Raw genomic sequence first — 10,839 nt, 5'->3', positions numbered from 1 at the left:
CTAGGAGCCACTCCCCTCAAGGAGCAACAGAGCTGGAGCTGCCGGCCAGCTTCTGTTTCCTAGGCAACGCAATACACAAACGCTGGTCTTAGTGGCACTGGCACAATGTGCTTCAACAAAGCAGGTGAGGAGGGATGAGTCAAGAGTAGAGGCAGGAGGAAGAGTGGGGAGACTGGGAAAGAGGGGGAAAGGAGGGAAATTTGTTCACCCCTGTCCTTGGACTGGTCACTGTTTTGTTCAGAGTACTATCTGCCCAGGTCTCTGCTCCCCCTCCCCACACCCCACCTGCCTCCAGGCTCTCACTTAGACCATGGGGCCTTCCCTCATGTGGAGTTTCTCCTCTTTCTTGCTCTCCAGAGACGCTGGTTAACTGCTCCTTTGGAACATGTCAACGGAGGAAGCTCTTTCCTCACTTCCACCCCCCAAACTTGTTGGGGAACAAGTTTCTCCCTCTTAGGGGAGTGCCCCACAGAGGGCCTGGATGTTACATAGCAGAAGATGTGAGTATTCACTTTCCTTTAAGTAGATCTCAGTTTCCAGACTATCTAAGGGTGCTTGAGTTTCCTGGAAGAAAAGCCCTGTGAGATTTGTGACCTTCAGGGTCCCAACATGAGAAAGTGACCTGGTCCTCTGCAACCAGCTGTCAGGGCCAATATCAGAAATTGCATTGCTTGCATTGCTCCCCTTTGAATCCCCACCAAATGCAAGCCTTGGCCTTATGCGGCCCCCAGTATAGTTCCCACACCATTCCCACCTACAAAGGAATCAATAGCTCCCCTTAATCCAAACCTGGACTGTGGCTGTGCTGGTAGGTCAGTTTATGAAATCATATAATCAGACTGACAATTGCATGAGAGCAGATTCAGCTCTGTGGGCCTTAGAAAACTGGATTCACTGGAATGCATAGAAATGTCATTCACTCTACCTATCCAGCCACATTCCTTTGTAGAGTTGCCTGGGTTACTTATGTGATTGCTTGTATGGTCTTGATGCAGAGGAATCAAGAAAGAAAGAGCAACTGTGGCAGAGAAGATTCAGGAATACTCTAAGTTCATTCTGTTTTAATAACTATAATGTTCTCTATGTATGTTTTTTCTTTGTTTTCTATATACTACCGGAAGAGGTATGGCTTGGCATACAACCTCTCTAAGATCCCGACCAGTACAAAAGGATATGCTTTGGGAGCCAGAACAGCCGTGAGGTTTAAGCCAATCAGCAAGGTTAGAAATGGCTGAATGTACTTAGAGTTTAGTGTGATCCATGATGCTGCATGTATTTGCATTGGGGAGCAAAGCTAGAGGTTACCTAAAGGACATGCCCTGAAATTCAAGAAAAAATGTCATTTAGAAGAAAGCTACTAAGAAGCCTATATGAAAAGCTTAGATATTAACATTGCAAATGTGTATGTGTGAGTGTCCTGGGAGAGTGGAAAATAATTCTCAGAAGGAATGGTACCAAGGCAGGGCTTCAGTCCTGAGATACCTGATGTTAAAGTACCAGAAGCTTTGTTTATATGCATCATATTATCTTGTCAGTTAAAAATAAAATCGAACTTCTTCACCCTTTTGTGTGATTGGACTTCAAGTCTTCAGTATAGGCTCCTAACCTCTTGTTGGACATTTTCTTGACAATTAAGCTCGAGAGGGATACTGACTCTAAAAGAATCTCTGAGTGGGATGGTGGGATGGTGGGGGTAGTAGCTGCAATAGTTACCTTGGCTCTCTACCCACCATAGGTTTATTTCTACAACCTAAGCATTAGGTACCTTTAGGTAGCTGAACCATACCATTATCTTGGTTTTCTACTTATTGTAGGTCTATTTCTATAGCTTGAGGTGGTTCAATCATAGCTGATAACATGAACAGGGAGAGGATGATGTTATTTTTTCTACTTAGAGGCCTTTACATGTATATATATTACCCTCTAAACTATTGATCTTTTTCTTGGAAATAGGATATGACACCTTACCCAGGCATGTACCAAACAGTTGGTCCTCAGGAGCAAACACACAAACAAAATTTTGCTCCATTTAATGCCTTGTTGCCTCGATTTAGGACATACTCTAAGGACACTTGTTATCCTGGGTAAGTGCCCCTCTTTCTGGTGCACTTCAACAAAGAGCAATAGGAAAGGAAGTACAAAAAGGGGTTACATCCCAACTATGCCCTCTAAATAAGGAACTATCTATCTTTAAAGATTCAACCTCTTGCCTTCCAGATCTCTAGAATTACAAAATTATTATAGAGGATAGTGATTCATTCAATAAATATTTATAAATGGCCAAGCAGTTTTGTAGGCTCTGAAGATTTTGCACTAAACCCACCATGCAAGGTTCCTGATTTCTTGGAGCTTACACTCTAGAGTCCAGACAGGTGAGAAGCAAATAAACAAGAAAATATCAGTGGTAATAAAGAGAGTGACCATATAATTTATTAGCTAGTGTGTCACTTCCGAGAGTGAAAGAGGATCTTATTAATAATTATACCAAGACTGTAGCCATAAGCTAGGGCTGTCATGAGCACACCAGGAAGTATAGTGACCTAGTGATGTGCTTAATAAAACCAAACAAGATGATATGATATGGAGTGATGGCTGGAATCTATTTTGGCAAGGACTGTCAAGATAGGTCTTTCTATGGAAATGACACCTGATCTGAAATCACAGTGATAAGACTAAAATGGCCCTGTGAAGACCTAGGCCTAGAGCTTCCCAGGCAGGAGGAGCTGCAAGTACAAAGGCTGTAAATTGGGAAGAATTTGGTGTGAGGAAAAAAGAAAAAACGCTAGTATGGCTACAGTGTAGTGGGCAAGGAGGAAATGAGAACAGAGGAGGAGGAGGGGCTAGAGTATATAGGCCTAGTAGACCAAGGAATGCGTTCTAAGTGCTTTAGGAAGCCATTCAGAGTATGCGGAATTGTAGGGCACAGGGTCAAGGTCTTTCTTTTACTGGTGAGCATTCCAAGGATCAGAGAGTGAGTATAACTCTCTCAAGGTTTCAGTAAAGGAGTAGAAGTGTTAAATCTTGATTCCCATGACCACTCTATGTGTTATTTCCACAGCAAAGAGTCTACACCAAAAGACAAAGTGTTATGAACAAAGGCAATACAAAATATCCCATTGTCAGGAAATTTCACATCATGGGCAGAACTTAAGCATCACTGTGGAAGATCTCTTTTATCCTCCACCATTTCTGGGATCTTTTGGTCTCTCAGCTAAGAATACTGAGGTTCAGAAATATTTTAAACTAGAGTCGATTTTTACCCTCACTGCATGTCAAGACTAGAAATCTTGAACACTAACACCTATTTAGAAATACATTAACAGGCAAAGGAACACTATGCTTGCCTGACATTAAGATCTAATCAGTCTGTTGCCTTTTCCAAAGGAGTGAGGACTAGCTCAGGTGCACATGTGGTACTGATGAGGTTTGTATATGGTCACTAACTCATTCAACATAATATTTTATATTTTTATGTCTAGCCCTGACACATATAACCCAGAGATAAAGGCACCCAAAAAAGTCACCTGGCCAATGAAATTTGGATCTCCAGACTGGGCCCAGATTCCATGTCTACAGAAAAGAACCCTGAAAGCTGAGGTAATAAGATTGGACGTCTGTGGAGCCCTGTATTTAATACTTCCACATGTATCAGTGATTCTTAACCAGGAGTCCGTGAATAAGCTTCAAGAAGTCCTTGTTCCCCTGAAATTACTTGCACAATTTTGTGTGTATATGGATATGGGGATCTTTTTGGAGAGTTGCACAATTTCACTTGACTTTTAAAGGTGTGTGTGCTGAACAAAAGTCACATTTTCTTACTTAAACATCAAACAATCTTTTATGGTAGTCCAAGATAATTCTCCTCTATGATTGAGGAGTAAACTGAAGCTCAGATGGATTAAGCAGCTTGTAGCTGTGACTCCTAAGCCACTGCTCTTTCCATTACAATACTTGATCTACAAACGGCTGTAGATCATTCTGGCAAGAACATGGATACCAGGAACAGACTGAGTGGGTTCAAATACGAATTGCATATTTGCTTGCTGTGTGTCTTCTAACTTTTATATTTGCTTGCTGTGTGTCCTCTAGCTTTTCTAAGTCTCGGTTTGCTTGTCTTTAAAATGGATGTAATAATAGACTCAATCTGATAAAGTTGTGAAGATTGAGAAGTCATAGAAAAGTGTTTAGCACCGTACCTGTAACATAATAAATACTCAATCCGTGTCAGCTATCATAATTCCAGAAGTGCCCTTTTTTCCCCTAGTGGAACTTTGGATTAATTCTACAAGTATTTATTAAATGCCAAATGAATTAACATAATTGTGATAGGGCCGTTGGGTAACATTCAAGAACTAAACACATAATCTTTGTTTTCAAGAAATTTACCAGCTATACTTGGGTAGTTATCAAGAGAAAATAATTCCTATGATATATCCTAGAGTAAGATGACAAAGAGTAGATGTATATAGCAATGTTGAGAGACTCACTAAGGCTAGGATCCTATGGGTTGGGATTCAGCTAGGCCACAACAGCTCTTAACATACAGTTCTATTTTGCACAGCCAAGAAGACCAGAGGCAGAGGGTTCTCATTCTAATATTAACCTAGACAGCATTCTTCCATTGCAGCTGCCCACAGACAAAGACTTTAGAAAGCATCGGAACCTTGTGGCCTACCTAAGCCTGTATTACAACTGAAAAGCTGTGACTACCTTCACGTGTTCCTCCTGACCACAGACTCTCCAGGATTGAGGACAGAGCTGCTTTTGTCCTTCTGCATTGCTCTGGCCTGCCTGTCTGCCAGCATGGGGCACAGGGAGGGGCAAGGGGCTCATAACTACTATATAACAGCATAAAGATTAGTTCAGAGATCTCTCTCTCCATGTGCTGGTTTGTTGTATATACATGTAGATGGGTCAGGGGGGTTTCTACTGAGTGCTCAGGGGGGTGGCTTTACTTTACTGAAATACTTGTGGGTCCCTGCCCTTTAGCTCTAATTCCCAGGCACGAGTTTTATGTTTTCTACCACTAGTCCTGGTGATAGGAGACTGTTGGTCTACACATATCATGGATTTGGATGGCTTGCTTGGCCTTGTATTTGGGCTTGCTGTATGTAGAGGATTCTTAAGGCAGAATAAATAATGTTTTAGGAGCTCTTCCAATTCCTGGACAAGATGGCAGAGTAGAAGGACCTTGAGCTCACCTCTTCTCATAAGCACACCAAAACCACGACTAACTGCTGAACAACCATCGATAAAAAAAGACTGGAAACTACCAAAAAATATTCTACATCCAAAGACATAAAGAAGTAACCACAACAAGACAGTAGGAGGGGCACACTCATGTTATAATCAAATCCCATACACCCTGGGTGGGTGACCCACAAACTGAAGAATAATATCACAGAAGTTTTTCCACAGGTGTAAGAGTTCTGAACCACACATCAGGCTCCCAGCCTGCAGGTCCGGCATCAAGAAGAGCCCCCAGAGCATCTGGCTTTGAAGGCCAGTGGGGCTTAATTGCAGGAGCTCCACAGGACTGGGGGAAACAGAGACCTCACTTAAAGGGTGCACACAAAATCTGACACACACCAGGTCTCAGAGCAAAGGCAGTAACTTCATAGGAGCCTGGGCATGACCTACCTGCTGGTATTTGAGGTTCTCCTGGGGGGGTGAGGGCAGCTCATCCTGGGGACAGAGACCGTGCTGGTGAAAGTATTGGGGAGTGTTCATCTGCATGAACTCTTGCTGGAGGCTGACATCTTGCTTGGGTCATTAGCACCAAGACCTGGCCCCATCCAACAGCCTCTAGGCTCCAGTGCTGGGACGCCTCAGGCCAAACAACAAACTGGATGGGGATACAGCCCCACCCATCAGCAGACAGGCTGTCAAAAGACTTCCTGAGCCCACAGCGACCTCTAGACATGCCCCTTGACATGGCCTTACCCACCGGAGGGCCAAGACTCCCAGCTCCACTCACCAGTGGGCAGGTACTGACCCCTCCCACCAGGAAGCCTGCACAACCCTCTAGACCAGCCTCACCCACCAGGGGGCAGACACCAGAAACAAGGAAACTACAGTCCTGCAGCCTGTGGAACTGAGTCTTCAAACACAGTTCAGAACCCACCCTGGGACCAGCTGGTCCCTGGTCCTTGGGAGATGAGAGGGGAGTGTACTCCTGGGATACATAAGACATCCCCTACAGAGGGCCACTTCTCCAAGGCTGAGAAATATAACTAACCTTCCACATACATAAAAATACAAATAGAAGTTTAGACAAAATGAGATGGCAGAGGAATATTTTCAGATGAAAGAACAAGATAAAACCCCAGAAGAACAGCAAAGTGAAGTGGAGAGAGCCAATCTACCTGAGAAAGAGTTCAAAGTAATGATTGTAAAGATGATCCAAGAACTTGAGAAAAGAATGGATGCACAGAGTGAGAAGTTACAAGAAGTTTCTAACAAAGAGTTAGAAAATATAAAGAACAACCAAACAGAGTTGAAGAATACAGTAACTGAAAAGGAGCTCTTCCAAGTGTCTGAGTTCCCTGGCATGGAGTGGGAATGTCCTGATTTGATTGCCTTTCCCATATTCATGTAAAACTCACAGAGTCAAAAATCGCCCCTTTCAGGGACTTCCCTGGTGGCACAGTGGATAGGACTCTGCACTCCCAACGCAGGGGGCCTGGGTTCGATCCCTGGTCAGGGAACTAGATCCCACATACATGCCGCAACTAAGAGTTTGCCTGCCACAACTGAGGAGCCCACGTGCTGCAACGAGGGAGCCGGCGAGCTGCAACTAAGGAGCCCACGTGCTCCAACTAAGGAGCCGGTGAGCTTCAACTAAGGAGCCCTGGAGCTGCAACTAAGGAGCCTGCCTGCCACCACTAAGACCACATGCAGCCAAATAAATAAATAAATATATAAATTAAAAATCCTCCTTTACCATTACATCATCTATTTAGTCTGTCAGTCATCATCATATTGAGTTCCTACCATGGATCAGGTAGTGGCAAGCACTGGGGATACAGCAGGAATCAAAATAAACTCATCTACTGGCTCCTTGGGCCTGGCTGAAGTATGAGAAGGACTCCCCAGGGAGGCTAGTGGATTGTATCTGTCCTCCACTCCCAGTTGTAATGATGCCCTGAAGTCTCACAAGTTACTGTAGGTGTGTCAAGGTCAGACCTCATAGGAGCCACATTCGAAGTACTTATCTAGACATTGCCTGGTGTCTACTCCACTTTGTGCATATTTAAAACTTTGAAACCATAGATCTTAGTGAAATGGGCTCCTGATGAGCTTAAGATTCAAAGCTAGAATTGTAATTTTTTTACACTGTTCATGCATTATATCCATAGCTCTCAATATTGTCATAACCAAACCATTCAGTGTTTTTATAAGCATATAGGACTTTTTGGTCTTCAGTCCAGGCATTTGTGGCTTTATTTAGGAATATGCAGATCTATGCGGGGAATGAAGAAGGCAACATTGAACACGTCACAGATTATGTCATATATTGGAAGAAAAAGGACTTAAATGGGAGAAAAATAGTAAGAAATGGGAGGGGGATAGAAAAGGGGACGTTATGAAATATCACCATTTCACATATTTCTCTCAAAAGTGATTTTGTTTCATAAAATGAACACAAATTTCTATGAAAACAGGCTATGAACAAGTGAAATTCTAATTCTGTACCCAGAGGTTGAGAAATGGTAAGCATGACCATATGTGCTGAGATCATTCTTCCACAAACACTCTAGTCTTTGGCAAACACTGCTAATCATTCCCTGGATTTTCAGCATAGAATTTGAGTAAAATCAATCAATTCAGATTGGCAGGGAGATCAAAATATTTGCCATCCCCAGGCTAGTCTGTTGAAATCCTTCTCCACCTATTTACGCGGGCGTACTAAAATTCAGTATTGCTTTGGGCTGTGGCAAAGATGGTGCTATACACTTCAAAACCCAAAAAGGAAATTCAGATTGATTTTTTTAAGTGAAAAGTATTACAGCCATCAACCTGCCTTTCCACAGGCTGCTATGCTCAGAGCTGTCAGATCTGTGAAAGCTGGGATGGATATAGGATCTCAAGAGCAGAAGGGTAGCAAGATGACTTGGAGAGTGGAAGAATTTTCCCCAGGGCATTTTAGCCTGAATTAGCTGTGTTAGTTACCTCATAGTAAGCCCAGAAGCCAGCCTCACCTGTGTAAGGACCAGATGACCCTGCTCCAGAGACTGGGCACAGACTGAGGTGTCAGAAGTGCTGAGCCGGAAAGTCCTCCCATAGGTGGGGAAACCCATGATGAGCTTCTCTGAAGGGACCCCACTGTCTCTCCAGGGCTTCATGGCATATTCCTGCAGAAGGCGACACAGACATTATTCCTCACCAGTGTTTGTTCCATATGATCAACAAAGTCTAGCTAATTGTCCCCCAAAGAGAAACCCTGTTTTCCAACAACCAAGACTCCCAATCCCTTCCCCATCTCCCTTCTGCATATGATTTGAGTCTTTTCTTTCTTACACAGTTGCAATAACACATGTCACCTCCATCCTTGCTTCCTACATGCAGGAAAATGTTGTGTCCTGTATATGTGCCCCAGACAACATGGAAGTCATAGGTCATCACACTGATGGGATCAAGGAGCCTGGAACAAGAGATTTTGAGCCATCAAGATCCTGGGAGCATTTTCTTACAGACAATTTAAGAGCAAGAAATGGTAGCTGTGGAAATTCATGATGTCAAGTAGATGTCCATATGGCCCCACTAATGTGGCTTCCTTGGTGTCTCCAGGGAGCAGATTATCTTCTGTGACTCCCATAGGACTAGACAGAAAGTCTCCTTTACTTCCTTGAAAGATTAAGGGCAAACCCAGAGAAGAGGGAAAGATATGTTGTTAGAAGAGTGTGTTTTAGAAATACACATCTCCAGGGCCATGGTAAGCACAAATGAGTAGCTTTGTCAATAATAGTTCTCCTGATTTTACAACCTTTTCCAAAAGGAACTGCTAATGGTAATTTCTATTACACATAAGGATTTGCCAAGGTCTTGAATCTTGTTCCTCTTTTCCCCAACACCCATCATAGTGGCAATTTAAAGGAGTCAGCTCTTTATCCCGAAGCCATTAATTCCCCAAACTTCTTTGGCAATTGAAGGTACCAGCTTTCTCAACATTATGTTTACATAACTACTTGGGATGCTCTCCATCAAAAAGTTTACAAATCTCTGCTCTAGGATTTGGGGGCCCTGGGAAGTTCATCACACTCACTTCCCAACCTCTGCAATTTCATATCCTGTGTCAATGGTCCCTTTGCCAGCAGATACAGCTGCTGTGATCAGTAGTCTTGGGTATCCTGTTTCCTTAGCTTCTTCTTCAAAAGCCCGTAGCATTTCCTGGAGAGAACAAAGGGTGAATTTTTGCGGTTGTCTTCATTATCTCTGTCCAATAGTATGTACATTTGGGGCTGCTTTCCAGCTTGTAGCTATTCCCTTATTTCTGGAAATAACCCCTGAGATATAGGGATAGGTTCTGGCAAGGTGTAACTTGGACCAAAGAGGTACAAGGACACTAACAGTCCTTGAATCCAAGTCACACTTTATGACAATTCTAAAGAAAAAGCCCAGGAACTCCTGGCAGAGAGTCTAGGAGCTATCTTGCCTGCTGTGACTTCACTCTCCCTTTTAAAGCTCTAGTCTCTCAATTTTTAATAGCCATGCCTCTTTCCTGCCTTCAGTGCTTTGCTACTGCTGTTACCACTTCCTTAGAAAATTCTTCTTCCTATCTTTTGTATGCCTGGCTCCTTTTAACTCTTCACATTGCAGCTTAAATATCACTTCCTCTGGGAAGGCCCCCTGTCCCGACCATCCTATTTGCTGCTATCACTGCTATTATCACCATTTGCAATTATTTGATTTTTTCTTTTTTCATTTTATTTTTCTTTCTTTTCTTTTTTTTTTCCCCCTCTGTATCCTCCACTATGCTGTAACCCCACAAGAGCAGGGATCATGCTTGTCTTGTTCACTGCTCTATCTCTAGTGAAAAGCACAATGTCTGGATCACAGTAGATGCTTAATAAATACTTACTGAACAAATGATATAACAAATGGTTCCACCTCCTCAACTCAAGAATGTCCTCCTTGGGTTCCTTCAGATACCAGTATCCTTTCAATAAATCCTCTTTTGGCTTGAGTTAGCTAGTCTGTTTCTGTTGCCTGCAAACCACAAACACCTTCACTAGTGTACTTCCGAGGGCAGCATCCTTTGCTATCCCCAGGAAATGCAACTCTTACAGAAAATCTACTAAGGTACCAGCCTCCCTACAAGAGGACACAGAGCTAGTGCTTCATTCCCACCTTAATCAAGATGGTAAATCACTGTTTGTCCTCAGGTGGGAGGGATATTCCCTGGGATATTCTATATCCCTGGATATTCTATATCCAAGTCAATGTCATCAAATCCATGTTGACAAAGGAAGTCAATGACAGGACAGATGAAGATTTTGCTTTTGACAGCTGTGGAGACCATGGTGGTGAATCTAGGCAGAGAGTTTATCTGTATTAACATCACAGATCCAGGAATCCTCCCCACACCATTCTAATATTAATTTTTAATTTGCATTTTATAATAACCCCTGTTGTATTTTTACAGTTAAGATGAACTCAAAAATGTTAATGTTAATTAATGGATTTTTAATTTAAACTTTTTTTTCTTTGGTATACCCATTGAATAGTATTTTTCTACTTATTCATAAGATCAAAGGTACATGTACATTTTCTTTTGTAGTGAGATCTTTCAAGGGCAGTGGTTTAGATAACTATATTTCTTTGATTCTATGATGTTTG

At 42.7% G+C, this 10,839-nt stretch overlaps 1 protein-coding gene and 1 pseudogene across 1 annotated transcript; one reads left to right on the top strand and one right to left on the bottom strand.

Moving 5' to 3' along the window:
• Positions 1-27: 27 nt before the first annotated feature.
• Positions 28-4,862, top strand: LOC101325829 (ciliary microtubule-associated protein 3). The gene is made up of 6 exons (XM_004331151.4): positions 28-124; positions 358-500; positions 1,122-1,220; positions 1,954-2,084; positions 3,480-3,597; positions 4,628-4,862. Exons 1-6 carry the CDS (start codon positions 106-108, stop codon positions 4,694-4,696), a joined length of 579 nt encoding a protein of 192 aa, XP_004331199.1. The 5' UTR covers positions 28-105; the 3' UTR covers positions 4,697-4,862.
• Positions 4,863-7,339: 2,477 nt separating this feature from the next.
• LOC109547312 (acidic mammalian chitinase-like) lies at positions 7,340-10,522 on the bottom strand (annotated as a pseudogene).
• Positions 10,523-10,839: the final 317 nt, after the last annotated feature.

This window comes from Tursiops truncatus, chromosome 1 (genome assembly GCF_011762595.2).
Source record: "Tursiops truncatus isolate mTurTru1 chromosome 1, mTurTru1.mat.Y, whole genome shotgun sequence".
NCBI classification, from domain to species: domain Eukaryota; kingdom Metazoa; phylum Chordata; class Mammalia; order Artiodactyla; family Delphinidae; genus Tursiops; species Tursiops truncatus.
This window is presented reverse-complemented; position numbering and strand designations above follow the sequence as displayed.

Coding starts and splice junctions, on each gene's coding strand:
- LOC101325829 (XM_004331151.4), top strand. Junction 501..1,121: donor GATGTTACATAGCAGAAGAT/GTGAGTATTCAC, acceptor TACTACCGGAAG/AGGTATGGCTTGGCATACAA. Junction 2,085..3,479: donor AAGGACACTTGTTATCCTGG/GTAAGTGCCCCT, acceptor TTTTATGTCTAG/CCCTGACACATATAACCCAG.